At 34.4% G+C, this 18,040-nt stretch overlaps 1 protein-coding gene across 4 annotated transcripts in view; it reads right to left on the reverse strand.

The window, feature by feature from the left end:
- Rab28 (RAB28, member RAS oncogene family) overlaps positions 1 to 18,040 on the reverse strand; it is a 79,046-nt gene that overhangs the window by 43,352 nt on the left and 17,654 nt on the right. For all 4 annotated transcript variants that reach the window (XM_078021044.1, XM_078021047.1, XM_078021045.1 and 1 more), the window contains exon 4: positions 14,199 to 14,328. In XM_078021044.1, coding sequence (XP_077877170.1) covers positions 14,199 to 14,328 — 130 coding nt within the window. The remainder of the gene's footprint in view (positions 1 to 14,198; positions 14,329 to 18,040) is intronic.

An 18,040-nucleotide genomic window follows, 5' to 3' on the forward strand; every position in this document is an offset into this window, starting at 1 on the left:
ACCTATAATTCCAACAACTCAGGAGGCTGAGGCAAGAAGATTGCCAGTTCCAGGCCAGTTTCAGCAACTTAACAAGAATCTGTTTCAAAATTTAAAAAATAAAATTAAAAGGTCTGGGGATGTAGCTCAGTGGTAAAGTGCCCCTGGGTTCAATCCACAGTACCAAAAAAAAAAAAAAGAAGACACACAAATGAAAAGATATCATGTGTTTTCATGAGTTCATGGATTGGAAGAATCCATATTGTTAAATCTATAATCCAAAGTGATTTACAGATTCATTGCAATTCCTATCAAAATTCTATTTTTTTGTAGTTATAGATGGACAGTATGCCTTTATTTTGCTTATTTTTATGTGATGCTAAGGATCAAACCCAGTGCCTCACACATGCTAGGAAAGTACTCTGCCACTGAGCTATAGTCCCAGCCCTCCTATCAAAATTCTAATGAAATTTTTCACAGATTAGAAAAAAAAGATTCAAAGGGTCAAAGTAATCTTAAATAAAAAGAACAAAATATAGTCACCACACTGATTTCAGTACAAAGATACAGTAATCAAACATGACACAAATTAAGTATCCCTGATTGAAATGTTTGAGACCAGAAGTATTTCAGATTTCTGATTTTTTTTATTTATCCGAATATACATAGCGAAATATCTAGGGGCTATTATAGAAGTCTATACACAAAAATCACTTAGGTTTCATATAGGCCTTATACATATATCCTAAAAGTAACTTTATACAATAGTTTTAATAATTATCTGCATGAAACAAAATTTCATGGTGTATAATTTTCCACTTGTGTCATGTGAATACTCAACAAGTTTCCAATTTTAGAGAATTTGATAAGGAATGTTCAATTTCTAGTGGCATAAAAATAAATACACACACCCACAGAACAGAATAAGAGAGCCCAAAAATTAATCTATGCACTTTGGTGAACTGATTTTCAGCAGAATCTGTTAATAGTAAACCCCCTTTGGGGTTGAAAAATCTAGGCTAAGAATTAAGCAAAAGCTAGAAAAAAGAAGAGTACTATTTTTACTTTCTCAAGAGATCCTCTTACTGAGACAGAAAACTAATTTTGTAATCATTCATACAACAAATATTTATTGAGCACTTTCTAGTTAGAGACTAAAGCAACAGCAGTCAACAGGATCCTCCTTGAAGCCTGAATCACAGAACACCTGCATAATCAGAAAAGTCACTGAAAAGATAATGTCTTCAGAGGCGTCTAATGATTTAAAAAGCAAAAAATAGCTAATAATTATTTAAAACAAGTAAAAAACTACTAATTTCAGGAGCCATCAGTGAGCTGTGCGTGAACTATGTTATGCTACATAGTAGCCTAAGAAGGGGATAAGTCTGGCACTGGGAACCTCCCGGGGCACCCCACAGGGACTGATGGCCTGATGCAGGTAAACTTCCCCCCCTCAAGTTCTGCCAGAGATCCCACACAGCACCTGAGATGGGTGTGATCTGCCAAGATGTCAATCAACCTGCTGACTACAAGACCTGAAGCAAGACTCTGCTCTTGAAACCTTATCCCTGCCTTTAATGTCCCTCCTCCACATAAATAAAGCACTTATGGGCTCCATTTTGCTTTTTTCAGTGTGGAAGCTCCTCCCGCCCCCACTTTCTAAAAATGTTTTCTGTGTTCTGTTTTTTTGCAGTTTTATTTTCCTCAGCTTTTATTTTGCAGCCAGCCCATTCCACCTAGGGGAACCCCATTTCCATCGTTGTGCAGGACACGGGTGAGAACCTAGGATTCTTTTTCAGTCTTTTTCCATTTTTTCTTCAAAATTATCTCAGAACTTTTATAAAAAATTCAGGAAATGGGAACATTCCTATAGACTTTTCTACCTTCTCACTTAATCAGAACCAATGCAATAAACTGCAGAATAAGGAATGGAGATGACTCATTCAAAACTACATTTACAAATGGAGCAAATTCAAAAACTTATTAAATCCATCAGGTGTTCTTTCTCCCTTCCTCCCTCCCTCCACCTTTTTCTCTCTCATAATTTCCATAAACATAAAACAAGCTGTACATCACTTATCCTTAACAAAACCAAGAGTGTTGTCAGGTTTTACATTGCTGTGACCAGAATTATTGACAAGAACAACTTAAAGGAGGAAAAGTTACTTTGGGATCATGATTTTAGAGGTCTCATCCATAGTTGTGATTCTATATTACATTGCTCTAGACCCAAGATGAGGCAGCACAGAATGGGGGAATGTGCTCAAGGCAAACACACATTCTCAGTGCTCATTACCAGTGATCCACCTCCTCCACCCATAACCCACCTGTCTAGTTACCACCCACTCATTCAAACTAGGATGGACTGATTAGGACACAGCTGTCACAATCCAATCACTTTACCTCTAAACATCCCCACATTACACAGGAGGTTTTCAGGTGACACCTCACATCCAAACCATGACACAGTCTATACAGCTGCTACCCCATTTATCAACCATCTATTAAGGCAGCATTATGTATACATGTTGCCTCTATTCACTATCTGCAATTCATTTCTTTCCCTTCACTCTTGACCCTACTCTAACCATCGTTCCCCCACCAGCACCATTCAAATGAACCTGCTTGCAAGTTACCTCTACAATGATGAATCTAATATCCATTTTTAGTCCTTATCTGTGGACACTCGCTTCTCTTTAATACACCTTTACATTTCGCTTCCAGAACAGTTCATTCTTATGATTTCCCTTCTATTTCCACTGACCATTGCTAATGCTTCTTTTTTTCTTCAAACTCTAAAACATGAGTATTACTCACTTGCTTAATCTTTGGAAAAGTCATTTGATAAAATTTATCTAGCCTCATGGCCTTAAATGTAGCCCCCCATGTCACTGAGTACACATGGTGCTTTGAATGGCAGATATCTATATCCAATGTATCTACTGAACATCTCCACACAGATTCCAAATAAGCATCTCTAACCAAACTTTTGAACCTCATTCAAAATTTAAGCCTCCCACACTTTTTGTCATCTCAGTTAAAACAACTTCAGCATTTCAGATGCTTGCACTGAAAATCCTCACACTATATTGCCCCTTCTCTCCTTTACTGAACAACCAATCCATGAGAAAATCCATCAGTTGTACCTTTAAAATATAAACAAAAGCCAGCCACTTCTCCCTACTTCTCTTATGATCACCCTGGCCTATGCCACTATTATTTCTCGCCTAGCTTATGTCAAAAGCCTCCGATCTGATTCTCATGCTTTTACTCCGAAACACTACAGTATATTCTCAAAACAAAAATTATCTAATCCTTTTCAAATATGAATCAAATCATTTCACTTTGCTCAAAACCCTCAGTAACCTTCCATCTCAAAGTAAAAGCCAAAGCTCTTAAGCAGCCTACAAAGTCTTTATTGATCCTTCACTCTATATAGCTTAACCTCATTTATGCTACTCCTTTAAGTTCTTATTCCCTATATATAACTACACACAGGCACACACAGTTACACACACACACATATATATGCATACACACACACAAACATGCGTGTATTTCTTTGGAATTCCTGGGAGAAAAAAACAACAAAATATTGCACAAAAGTCTTTACAACTATCATTTCCCCTCTTCTTATACAACTCATCTCCCATTTACCTATGTAGCACTCTTCCACTTGTGTGCTCTCTCTCCTTTATACCTTTGCTCAAATGTCACCTTCTCAGGCTTTCCTGACTACCATATTTAATATCTTAATACAAGCTAAGCACAGTGGCACGTGCTTGTAATTCCAGTGACTCAGGAGGCTGAGGCAGGAGGATCACAATCTCGAAGCCAGCCTGGGCAATTTAGGAAGACTGTGTCTCAAAATAAAATGAAAAAGAGTGGGGATGTAGTTAAGTGGTTAGATTGACCTTGGGTTCAAACCTAGTATCGCAGGAAAAAAAAGTAAATAAATAAAATCTTAATAGCATCCTTCATACTTTCTTTCTTCTCCCTTTCCTGCTTTATCTATCTCTTATTATCAAACCCCTTTTCTTTCTTTCTTTCTTCCCTATCTTCACTGGAACATCCAGCAAGATGAGGGCAGGAATATTCATCTGTTCACTTCTATAGTGAATACCCAGACTGATATGTGCTCAAATATTTATTAAACAAATGAATAGAAAGAAAATAATTAGAAATAAACAAATAACATACCTGCCAATTTGCTTTATTCACACTGCAAAACTAGACAACAACAAGGCTAGGGAGGTAGCTCAATGATACAGTGCATTTCTAGGATGTACAAAGCCCTGGTTCAACCTCCAACACCATAAAAAAAAAAAAACTTAAGTATTCATTTGAAAATTTAGAAAAGGATGACACATAAAATGGACACTTAAAATTTAAATTCTAATTCAAGAACAATTTTAAGTTAAAAAAATGCTATTTTTACTACCTCCAAAAACACCCTAAAGTTGGCCACATTTCTAAGGTATGCCTGGCAAATAGTAAGAATTCAATAACTCTTAGGTAGATTTCTTACTATTACTATTATTAAATGCACTTATCCAGGTACATAGAAATTTGAATTTTTAATGATCTAATAATTGAATAATAAAAGAAGCCAAAGAAATCTTCGAAAAGACAACAGGTTTAGCCTACATATGAAGTTAAAATAAAACTCTCCTAAAACTGTATAGCAACTATTATGTCCCATTCAGTAATCTTACAACTAAACAGTTTGGGTCATCAAATTTTAGTAGTGAAAAATAATTAGGAATATCCAGTATAATTCCCTCATTTTATATATAAGGAAGACCTTAGTGGTTAAGCAAATTGTCCAAGTTCATATAGCTAAATAAAAAAGACAATACCAAGAGAAAAGCTGAATTTTTCTGATACACAGTCTAGTATTCTTTTAAATTATATTGTATCTGTTCTAAATTACCAAAAATACAGTTGAAGGAAACTATTAAAGGGACTTAAATTATGTTAAAGAAAATGTCAAATCCCTTTTCACAAGGAAATCTGGTATTGTAACTCTGCTTTTAGTATAACCTTTATCTATAATAATTAATTTCTTCTACAATTTAAAATCTGAGATGAATCATAAAAGAAACAAAGTCAATTATGATTCCTTAACATTTAATAGGCCTTCTCTATTGTGAAGAAGACAGAATAAATTACATATAGTTATAGGACTCCCCCAAAACCAAAGAAAACAAAAACTGTAATACTTCTTAGGCTAAATAAATTACAGTACTATCAAAATTGCTTGAGGTAAGCTATCCAAAGTAACTGCAAAATAATGAAATAAGATCATTGCAGCTGGGTGCAGTGGCACATGCCTGTAATCACAATGGCTTGGAAGGCTGAGGCAGGAGGATCTAGAGTTCAAAGCCAGCCTCAGCAAAAGCAAAGCACTAAGCAACTCAATGAACACTATCTCTAAATAAAATACAAAACAGGGCTGGAGATGTGGCTCAGTGGTCAAGTGTCCCTGAGTCCAATCCCTGGTACCAAATAAAAAACAAACAAACAATCAGGTAAACAACTAACAGGTAAAACTATCAGTTTTTGATTAATGTTGTGAACAGCTCTCATTTGACATTTTCTTCCCAAGCAATTGTCACTCACACTACCAGTAAGAAGGCAAGCTTATTATTACGATTTGTAGGTACTATTCAACCAATAAAACTTAAAATACTATCAACATGTCATGAAAATAAAATAGGAGTGTAAATAATCATAATCGTGTAGGAGAACACCTTTGTGTGAATATTAAAAAACTTTCTCTTGGCATGTAGAAATGCTTTCTGTATCTTCCAGTAAGTAAATAACCACAGCTGTTTGAAAAATTTACATGTCAAGAGAAGAAATAGTAAAGAAGCAGCAACAGTAACATTAGTTTCATCTGAAATACACACTTGGGCTGGTTCTTCAGGATTACTACTATCTGAACCAAAAAAGAAGCAAAGGATTAAAAGAAATAGGGGAGGGGGCAAGATGTGTGAATTTCAACCATATAAACAGAATAAATGTTTCAAATCCTCAAAAGAATTGTTTATGCTTTATAAATTATAGCTCTCTTAAATTTTAACAACGACTTTTTCACCTTGGTATAATAGTGTAGGTGATTCCTTCAAGATAAGAATCAAATTAAACATTACCTATTCAAATGTACATTTCTGCTCTCTAGAGGAAATAAGAACTTTTGCAGACTCAAAAGAGTCACGGTATAGGCAAACATTTTTACATAAATTCCAATGAAATTTTCAAATTTGACACTAACCATTTTTTATATTCTTCTATTACTAAGAAAAAAAAGGAAGTTTTTAAAAGTCTTGTGTTGATTTTAAGAACATCAGTAAAATCTTCAACTTAAAATTTACTTGTTTTACTAGAATATTCCCACTGAGTCCAGGGAACACAGCTTAGAGGGTACATTAAAATGTAACCTTTAAACCTCCCAATGTAAAACATCACTTCCTGCGCAGAGATAGTTCTCCAAGAACAATCAATCACTGTTAAGAAGAATATACATTCCACATTGTTAATTAGTGTTGATGCACTCTTCTCTATGCCCTCATCTGTCAGGAAGATTGTTTAAAAATCTGAGTTATTAGTCTTTATTTGGGAAAGGATCTGGTTAATATCTTTAAGAGTAGAAATCATTCATCCATCCACTCTATACTGGAGCACGATAATTCCTACACCCAATACAAGTTACTGATAACCACCACCCCTTCACTAACTACACAGCTATAAATCAGAAAGAGGGCAGCTCCTATGCAACCCCTGTTAATTCTGTTTACAATCTATCCAACTGAGAATGTTAGCTAGCCCGGGAAGAAACTGGCTGATGGATCAGATAGTAGAAAGGCGTAACAGATTAAAGATAGAAAAATAACAAAATGACAAATTAAAATGCCAAGTGGTTATAAAACATGGACTGAATTTAAAATTAATATTTGAAAATTAACATTCCTAAATTTTCATTTCATTTTATACCCTTGCCTGAAACACTGGAGAAAAATTTAAACTGTACTTCAGTGCAGATCATGGTTTTCTTTTAATTAAACATAAAATTAAAACTACGTAAAGTAAAAATGGTAGAGGTTTCTATTATGTAAGTCACAAGTTAGGAAAAAGAAGCAAATTTCCTAATTTTTTTGTATTTATTTAACCTAAAATCAGAATGTAAAATTTCTGACATTTTATTTCAAACACTAGCCAACATAATACAACTAGGATGTATTTCCTAAGAAATCCCACTGATATTATTCATCAGGGTGGAATTCAGTGGAACAGTTAGGTCTGAAGGCCATCTAATAGATTCCCTATATCTAAATATGTATTTTCCTCGTTAGGAAAACATTTTCTCCAAATAACACACCCTGGGCCATAAACACTTCTAATTTCAACAGAGTCTTCATGAAAAGGCTTTTATCCATTCATTCGGTATTCACTCATTCAGGCACTGTTCTCAGTGATGAAGTCCTTAGCTTTCATAAAGCTTAAATCTGTTAGTGGAGAAAGGCAGACAAGAAATAATGACAGATGGCAATGAGACTATATGGAAAACTGAAACATAATGACCTGAAATAAAGGATTATGTGGGGCTCCTGTACTGAATGGTCAAAGAAGGCAACTTTAAAAAGATGACATTTAAAATGAGATGAAATGACCTATGGAGCTAGCGAAAATCAAGGGAAAAGCATTTCAAGCAGAAGAAATTCTAGTACAGATTAACTTGGAATGTTTTAGAAACAGGAAAAAAATAGAATAATGAGTCTTCAGCATACAGTGGGCAAGAGAACATGTAGAAAATGAGGTCTGAGAGACAGGGAAGAACCAGATCATGTATACCCAGCAAAACTGGATAAAGAATCTGGATTTGGGGCTGGGGATGTGACTCTCGAGGTAGCACGCTCGCCTGGCATGCATGCGGCCAGGGTTCGATCCTCAGCACCACATACAAACAAAGATGTTGTGTCCGCCAAAAACTAAAATATAAATATTAAAATTCTCTCTCTCTCTCTCTCTCTCTCTCTCTCTCTCTCTCTCTCTCTCTCTCTCTCTTTAAAAAAAACAATCTAGATCTCACTGGAAGTATGATAAGAAAATACTAAGGGTTTTGAGCAAAAGAATCATATAATTTGATTTGTCACTTGACAACTGAGTCATAGAAGAACAAAGTTAGGAGCAAGAAGACTAGTTAGGGGAATACTGTAATAGTTTACATGAGCAGTGACAGTTGTATGTTAAGCCATGGCCAAGTTCATCCATGAAGAGCCCTTAAGGGGACATAAATTAAATATCTAAAGGCTCTGCAGTTGAAGTGAGAGTGAGCCAAAACTGGAATAACATGACTTTCACAGCCAGGAAATTAGATAGATTCTGCTCCCTGCCTTGTGCCTCCTTGCATAAGTTGGTTTATGTGGTAATATAATGGTTTACAGGTGCTTACTCAACTGAAGTTGTGGCCTTTCAGACATCTCACTCTACATGGAGTGGCCAAGATCACTAAATGTCAGCTGAATTTCTGTGACAGGCACAGAATAAAGCAGATGAGCTACATTCTTTCTTGTTTTGAAATTTACCTACCAGGAATTTCTTTTTTAACTCATTATAAGTAAAAGTATGAGCTTCCATAAAAATTTGAACATAAATGTATTTATTAATCTTGATAACTAGAGCAAAAGAAAGGCAGTCACCTTTTAAGAAAACTTTATGATGACAAAGAAAAAGAATAAAAGTAATACCTAGGATGGCAGACTCTAATCATTCCTTAAAAACTCTCCCTAGCTCAATCTTTGAGCAAATTAACAATAGCTAGCTTAATACATATGGACGGCACTCAAAAATGTTGAGTGATTGGACCTACTCAGCTCATAATATGTTAACTATCAACCCCAGGATGGGGACGGGGACAAGGAATAAGACAACAAGGAAATTCTCTATGAACCATTTCTTTCCAGCCAGTTATTTAAAACATCTATTTTATTTTATTGACCATAAAAATGTTTATCTTAATTGAGCAAAAGTAGGGTGTTCTTGCCCCCCAAAAAAAACATTTAAAGAAAAAAAAAGAAAAACATTGGAAGGCATGATGATGGTGGTATTACAGCATTGTGATTAAAATGGACTAATAATAGTGCCTCCTCATAGGATGGTTGTGAGATTAAAGTACTCTGCATGGGTCCTGGTATACAGTAAGAGGTTAATAACTAGCAGCTGTTGTTTTTGTTAACATCATAACTGTTACACAGTACCTGAAGAGTTGGGTTTTTCCCCTTTGTTTGCCATGTAGGGGATCAAACCCAGGGTCTTATAAAAAAATTTTTTAAATTTTAAAACATCTATGTTAGCTCTACTAATTTATAACTTGTGATCATTCAATTGAAGCTGAGGTATTCAGCATTTTTAAAGGCTATCCTAATAGCCTTTAAATAATAACTAATACTTATTAGGCATTTATTATGCATAAGACCACAAGATTGGTGCTTTTCATATCTACCTCGTTTAATCTTTAAACCAACTTTATGAAACAGAAACTATTACTCTCATTTTAAGATGAGGGAAATTAAGGCACAGAAATGTAAAGCAACTTCTCTGATGTCATACTTCTGTTAAGTAAACAAGTTGTATTTGTAAATAAAATATAAGTCCAAACCCTGTGATCTTAACCATTACTCAATACTTTAAAACCTTAAATTATACAAAAGCAATGCCATTAACTAATATCTGACGGATTTTCAGAATATAGACTAAAATAAACTAACTTGTTTTAATCATTAAATACTTTTCATTGTTATACATTGAAATCATGTACTAATTGTCAATCATTCTGTCCATTTTTCTTTTTAAATTAAATAAAAATTTTTATTCATTATTCTGCTGAAAACACTCCACTTCATATTATCAAAAACTCAATAATCTTTTCTTTATGGGATCTGGGTCAACACCGAAGTACATCATACACAAAAAAGTTTGTTCATTTCTTACAAACAAATCCCTTCCTCTAGTGCCTACATCATTAACTTATTCTAGTTAATCCATTTTTAAATAAAAAAACTTAAATGTTCCAAATTTTTACCACACACAATCGATAGTGCACTAATCTCTAAGATATATGAAGCACTATAAAATCTTAACACCAAAAAAAAAAAACCCAATCAATAAATGGGCCAAGGAACTGAACAGACACTTAGCAGATGATATACAATCAATCAACAAATACATGAAAAAAATGTTCAACATCTCTAGCAATTAGAGAAATGCAAGTCAAAACTGCCCCAAGATTTCACCTCACTCCAGTCAGAATGGCAGCTATTAAGAACACAAACAACAATAAGTGTTGGCAAGAATGTGGGGTAAAAGGCACACTCATACATTCATTACTGGTGAGACTGCAAAATGGTGCAGCCAATATGGAAAGCAGTATGGAGAATCCTTGGAAAACTGGGATGAAACCACCATTTGACCCAGCTATCTCACTCCTCAGTTTATACCCCAAAGACCTAAAAACAGCATACTACAGTGATGCAGCCACATCAATGTTTACAGCAGAGCAATTCACAATAGGTAAATTGTGGAACCAACCTAGATGTCCTTCAACAGAAGAATGGATAAAGGAACTGTGGTATATATACACAATGGAATATTACTCAGCATTAAAAAAGAATAAAATCATGGCATTTGCAGGTAAATGAATGGAACTGGAGAATATAATGCTAAGTGAAATTAGTCAATCCCAAAATACCAAATACAGAATGTTTTCTCTGATTTAAGGATGCTGATTCATAATGTAGTTGGTGGGGTGGGGGGAGGATTAGATGAACTCTAGATAGGGTAAAGGGGAGGGAAGAAAAGGGAGGGGCATGGGGGCAGGAAAGACGGTGAAATGAGATAGACATCAAAGTACATGTATGAAGACATGAATGGTGTGACTCTACTTTGTGTACAACCAAAGATATGAAAAATTGTGCTCTATATGTATAATATGAACTGTAATGCATTCTGCTGTCATATATAATAAATTAAAATTTAAAAATAAAAAAAACTTAAATGTTTCATTTTAAAAAAATTCATCTTTATATCAGACTACCCTCTATCCTCAATTCAAGTTTAGTATTTGATATAAAAAGCAAATAATCTTATAACTTACTAAATATAAGCTCATTGCATGGAAAAAGTTCACACACACACACACACACACACACACACACACACACACACTCCTTCTACTAACTTTCACTACAAGCTGACTACTGCTGTTAATATTTTAACAGACTATATATATTTCTTTTCAATATTTGTTTTCTATTTAAGTTGCAAAAAAATGGGATACAACAGTTAAAAAATACATTTAAGCAGATGACTATGTTTCAATGTTGAGAATAATCTAGTTTTAAATGTCTATCATATTTCTCTTGCTTTTCCTTTAGTTAATGTGTGAAGTCTTTGTGAATTTTACTGCTTTTTGGTTTTTTTAAAATATATTTTTAGTTGTAGAAGACACAATACCTTTATTTTATTTTATGCAGTGCTAAGGACTGAACCAGGCCACACGTGCCTGGCAAGTGCTCTACCACTGAGCTCAGCACTAGACCCAATTTACTGCTTTTTAATGTAATTATATTCCCAAAAAAAAATGAATACATACTACTATATCATACTAATGTAACATCAATTTGAAAACAGAAATCATATGATATTGAGGAAGCTCAGAGTTAAAGCCCTAATATTCTTAACTGCAGAAAGATCTTTCATTACATGATCACATGAAATTGAGCTAGTGACAGATTATACAGTAAACAATATCCTGGAAAATATTCATCTAGAATCTCTTCATTTTACATGTATAACAGTCTATGTGACTGCATACTCTATGATCTCATTCTGAAAGAGAATATTATAAAAACATGTAAGAAAGTAGTTACAGCGAAGCCAAAAAGGGGGAAAAAACCTGACTTTTATACTATTAAATCTCAAGTAAAATACTGTATTAATTTTCTGTAAAAAATCCAAATAACATATAACTGTTTATTCTTAAAACCTGGGCATGGCAACACCAGCCCAGTTCATAGCTCATTTAGTCTGATTTCCTGTCTTTGACAGGGATCAGTGGTAGATGCCTCACAAAATAGCATAAACATGTAACAATGTACATAATTATGCCCCACTATACCATTATCTCAGATGGTGGTTAGATTATATTCTGAAAGAAACAAAAACGAATCCCCTCCTCCCTTTATAATTTCCCATAAATGATGGGAAACCCCAATAAAGCATAACTTTCACCATAGTATAAGCCAATGTGTTGGTAACATAACAAACAATTAAGAAATTATCTCCTAAAATGAAAAGCTGAACCCAAAAACAGAACCTAAGGTCATCAAAACTGAAGATTTGTAAAGGAAGATTTCAATGAACTGAAAAGCAACTGATTCATTTAAAAATTATTTATAAAACTGATGAGGAAATTTGACATACTTTTTTAATATCTTTTAGTTGTTGATGGATCTTTATTTTATTTTCTTATTTATATGTGGTGCTAGGAATCAAACCCAGTGCCTCACATGGATGAGGCAAGCACTCTACGGCTGAGCTACAACTCCAGCCCCATTGACATAAAACCTTTAAAAACTCAAAAAGTACAATTTCTATCCAGATCATGCCATTTTGTTATATGTAATACGGTTTTCTAGTGAATACTATATATTTTTAACTCTTGAGAGAAATGGCATCCAAGCCTGTTTTGCAATGGTTTTAAATTAAGACTTAGATTTATTAAATGTTCATCTCAGTGTGCACAATCAGCAATGTATAAATCTTGATCTGGTTATTCAGGAAACACTATTTTCTAAACAATTACAGAGAAAAAAATTACTATATTTTCAAAGACCTTTGGAGAAGGTAATTCTCTGGGCAGTATATATGGATATTGAGTTAACAATCCTTGTAGTTAAGAAACAGTTCCTGACTTACATCCTCTACTGCACAATTTGAAATTTTTCCTCTCTTTCTGATCTCAAGCAAGTTAGAGAATATCAGGTCATATCTCATATTTCATATCTGAAAGCCTTTATCAATGATTCATTTCCTATGAACCAAATAACAGTCCTGCACTAATTTTAGTTTTAAAATTTTATATGATACATCTCATAGCCTGAGAAACAGATATCAAAAAATGGCTATCCATAATTTTTACCAAGGACTGCTCCTCTCCTAATATAAAGCACTCTTTCTCAAAAAGAAAGAAAGAACTACAAAACAAAAACCACTGAACAAACCACAAAAATTCTGAAAAGGAAGTTCATAAGTGATTGGAGCAAGAAACAATGCATATAAAATTCTATGTAGACACTGCTTCCTTCGCTAGAACAGAAGATTATTTAACGAAATGTATCTCAAAACCTCAGGGACAGAGCCCAAGCTGCAATGCAATATCATAAACTCTACAGCTGTGTTGCTGTTCTTAATAGTCCATGCTGCTTCCTTAGACCACAGGAAGCCAAAACACACAGAGTCAGGACTGAACTTACCTTCACAGGAATTGGCCAAAACCAGCAGAGCAGTTAGGAGAGAGCAAGATCAAAATAGTTATTGAACAGTACATATTCATTACCACACTGTAATGCCTAAATGGGGGATTAATACGCATTTAAAAGATGTTTACTACAATATGATGTACACTATATGGTATACTGTGAATTTCAAAGAACAGATACCATTTATGAAAATAAAGTTATTGAAAAGACTGAACACACTCTTAAGAATTTTCTACTCTGTTTCCAGTTTGGAAACAGATTCCAAAAAAGTCAAATGTCTTTGTAAGTTCTCAGTTCAGGTGGCTACAACAAAATACGACAGACTGATGGCCTAAACAACCAACATTATTTCTCACAGTTTCAGAGACTGAGAAATCTAAGACCATGGTGCAGTTGACTCAGGGTCTGGTGAAGGCCCTCTTCCTAGTTTACAGATGGCCACCTTCCTGCTATAACCCCACATGGCAGAAAAAGATCACCTCTCTCCTCTCTGTTCCCATAAAGGTATTTATTTCATCTAAGAGGGCTCCATTCTCTTTATTAACCACCCAAGAGCCCCACCTCCAATTTCCATTATGTTGGGGATTTGAGTTTCAATATATGAATTAGGAGGGGGACACAAATATTCAGTTCACAGCAGCAAACAAACTTTACTATAAATAAGTAGCAAGAACTTACTTTTATTGCCCACCAAAGCAACCAGCGGCTGAGTTTCTGATTCTTCACTCACTTTCTTCACCACAGTATACCAATCTTCTAAATTCTCAAAGCTTTGATAATTTGTAATATCATATACTAAGAGGATTCCCTGTCATAAAAGAGGTACAGAATATTTATAATGTACTACTTTAAAAATATTAATTATGAATATTCTTCAATTATGCTTCAGATATATCAAGTAGAATATAAGAGATAAAAATGTAAAGTTTTTATATGTAAACTGATTTTATTATAAATCTTAGCAGATAAATAATACTAAATGTTATTTCAATATAAATCCAGTAATTAAAATATAATGCAACCCAGGGTATAATTTTATCAAAAGTGATTTTCCTGTTAAGATATGCTTGGCAAATTATAGTAAATAAAATCAGGGCTGGGATTGTGGCTCAGCAGTGGAGTGCTCGTCTCGCACGTGCAGGACCCTGGGTTCGATCCTCAGCACCACATAAAAAAATAAATAAGTGAAATAAAGATAATGTGTCCAATTACAACTAAAAAATAAATATTTAAAAAAAATAAAATAAAATCATATCACACAAAAAGGAAAGGCTGCATGTCTACAGTCCTGTCTCTCACGTTCATGAGGTCAAACATTTAAGCTTTTTAATGAATAACCATCTGTTGCTATTTTTTTTAAGTATTTTTTAAAATGGAGATTCCATGACATCCCTTGATAGTCCATTTCAGTGTTTAACACAATTTTCTTTAAATGAAAAGTCGATTTCCTCTTTTGGTCCTCTGTGCATTTGGAGAACAACTTGAGAGTATCTTCCTTATAATAACCCTTCATATACTTGAAGATAGTTAAGTAACTCCTTTACCGTCTGCTTTCCAGAGTAAATAAACCGAGTTCCTTAAACTTCTCTCAAAGGACCTATTTTCTGTCCCTTTAATCATAGTTGTTGATTCTTCCCAGGACACACTACATATAGTTTTTTGACATCCTCTTTAAAATGAGCAATGTAAAACTGGACATGATACTGTAATAAGAGTCTGAGTAAAGCCAAATATAACAGAGAGATTGCTTCCTGCCTCTTATATATCATATTTCTCTTAATTTATCCCATTATTTTGCAGGGGAAGAATGAAAAGTATATACATACACAAAAATAACTTCCACATTCTTGATTCTCATCCAGTTTGTGGTCAAACACTTAATACAAGTTCTGCATAAGTCTGGACTCTAATGGCATCTATGTCTACTTCTTAAGAGTGAAGTACTTTTTGCATCTACTATGCATCAGATATATGTCTTTCATTAATTCTCACAATAATCACGTGAGGCTGGCATTATCATTCCCATTTTACTGATAAACAAAGGTTACACACCAATATTATAAAGATAGGTAAGTGGGTCAAGCCAGAATTTGAGTCAAGGACTAAATGACTAAAACCATTTCTCTGACAACTACACACCATGCATTGTGCTCGGTGCTAGGGTTATAAGTTCCAAACTCTAAGGACCCCATAGTTTTGTAGCAAAATCAGATACATAAGTAGACAAGAATATACAGTAGTGATGGCCAGTAATATGCTGGTAAATATCGAGCAACTGGCTTAGGCTCAGTGAGGCTGGGAGTGGGAGTACTACTGTACTATTTGCCAAAATTTAGGCAGAGATTGGTAAAATAGAGCCTGTGGGTTAAGTCCAGCACAGAGCCTATATGTGTAGATAAACTTTTATTAAAACATCATCATACTCATTTGTTTAAGCATTACTAATGGCTGCTTTTGTGGACAACTGCAGACTTGATTAGTTGCAACAGAGATAGTACAGCCTACAAAAAGGCCTAAAATATTCCCTACCTAGCTTTTTACAGGAAAAGTCTGCAAATTCCTAGTCCAGATCAATGTGTCCAAAATTTTCCATTCAGTGATTCTTATAAATTTTTCAGGACTCATAAAAAGACAGAAGGATAAACTTATTAACTGATCTAGCCATCTAAACAACCCTAATGCTTCTCTGATCATTCTCAATACAATTTAAGGTAAAAATATTATATTGTTTTTGATATTATCATCATAATTAGTACCAGTTTTGATCTTCTCCATTTTTGTGAAAATCAGAGAAATTAAGAAAAGCAAAAATATTAAAATACAAAAGGAATTCTAGGACTTGATCAGTTTCAGCTCCAACATATAAAAAATTTGTAAGTGATCACACCTGTCCTTAAACAAGGAAAAGTCTAGGCACAATGAAAATCAGTGACTTTATTCTTAGACTCATCAGAGAACTGAGATTGCAAGGCAAATCACCATTCTGAAATATATGGAGACAGGAGAATTCAGATAGTTATTGTCAAGATCAGCTTACCTGGAGTAGAAGCTACTAGAGGCAGTAAATGGTAATATCTAGATATTAACTTTGTTAGCAGTTTTAACAAATTGCTAGCAATAGTGGTCAAGCTTCAGTGGAATATACTAGGGGCGCACAGTCTTAGGGTTACCCCCACACCTCCATGCGTCTTACCTCCAGAAACTTGGGGAAGAGCCAAGAAAAATTCCCTCATGGCTCTGAACGGGGAGAGAGAGAAAGTAACCATTGTGAGATATTTCCAGAGTCTTATGTTCCCTAGGAGAAGGAAAGTTTCCAACTCCAGTCTCCTCTGGCCATTGTGTTTCACTAAGTGGGAGAAGCTCAAATACAGTTGTAAAGAGTAAAGCTCCATGACACAGGCCACTAAAAACTGTGAATGCAGAATTCTTCCCCTTCCCCATAATTAGCCACATTACTGACAGTGCTCCAGTGTAATAACAGTACACGACAGCTCAAGAGCTACAAGATACACTTCAACTAAGGAGTTCACTAAGATATCAAAAAAGGATAGGGAGAGGAAAAGAATACTAGAATTTCATGCCTTTGGCACCTATAGCTACAACACACATTCAATATGGCACAACCCAGGCCAAAACAACATAAAAGCTCACACTAAAGATCTGTTTACCTAAATTTTTATCACTCAGTTCATCCTACCCAGCTTTCAGTAGGAAATTATACGGCATTCCAAAAAGCATTTTCAAGAGAAAAAGCAAGCTTCAGAACTAGAGTCTGATATGACACAGATTTTGCAATTACTAGATTTAAAATAGCAATGCTTACAATAAAATGGTAAGAGTTCTAATGGGAAAGACAGACAGCATGCAAGAACAGGTGGATAATGTAAACAGAAAAACCGAAACTCTAAGGAAATACTAGATAGCTAAACTACTATAACAGAAATAAAGAATGCCACTGTTGAACAGATTAGTAGATAGCCTGGGACATCAGTGAACTTACAAAATTAGGTTAATAGAAACTTCCAAATCCAAAAAGAAGATGAATAAATCAGAGCAAAAACCTCAAAGAACAGTGGGACAATTCCAAGTCGTGCATCATATCCCTAACTGAAATAACAGAAGAGACACTAGAGCTTATGAAATATTTGAAGTAATAGCCAAGAAATGACCCTAATTCCACATATCAAACCTCAGAGAATATAAGTAGGAAAAATACCAACAACTGTAAAAAGAGGCATACCACATGCACAAAAGACAAGATTAAAAAAAAATAAAAAAAAAACCCTTGAATGAAGCAAGAGAAGAATGGGAAAATGCCTTCTTAATAACAAGGATAAGAATTTCAGAGAATTTCTCATAAGAAACTTTGCAAATAAGAAGAGAGTAAAGTGATGATAGAAACAAAACAACCACCAGTCTAGAATTCTTTATCCAGCAAATTATTGTTCAGAAGTTAATAAGAAATAAAATCTTCTCAGAAAAGCAAAACCAAGGAATTCATTGCCTGCTTACCTGCTCAG

This window comes from Ictidomys tridecemlineatus, chromosome 9 (assembly GCF_052094955.1).
Source record: "Ictidomys tridecemlineatus isolate mIctTri1 chromosome 9, mIctTri1.hap1, whole genome shotgun sequence".
Lineage (NCBI taxonomy): Eukaryota > Metazoa > Chordata > Mammalia > Rodentia > Sciuridae > Ictidomys > Ictidomys tridecemlineatus.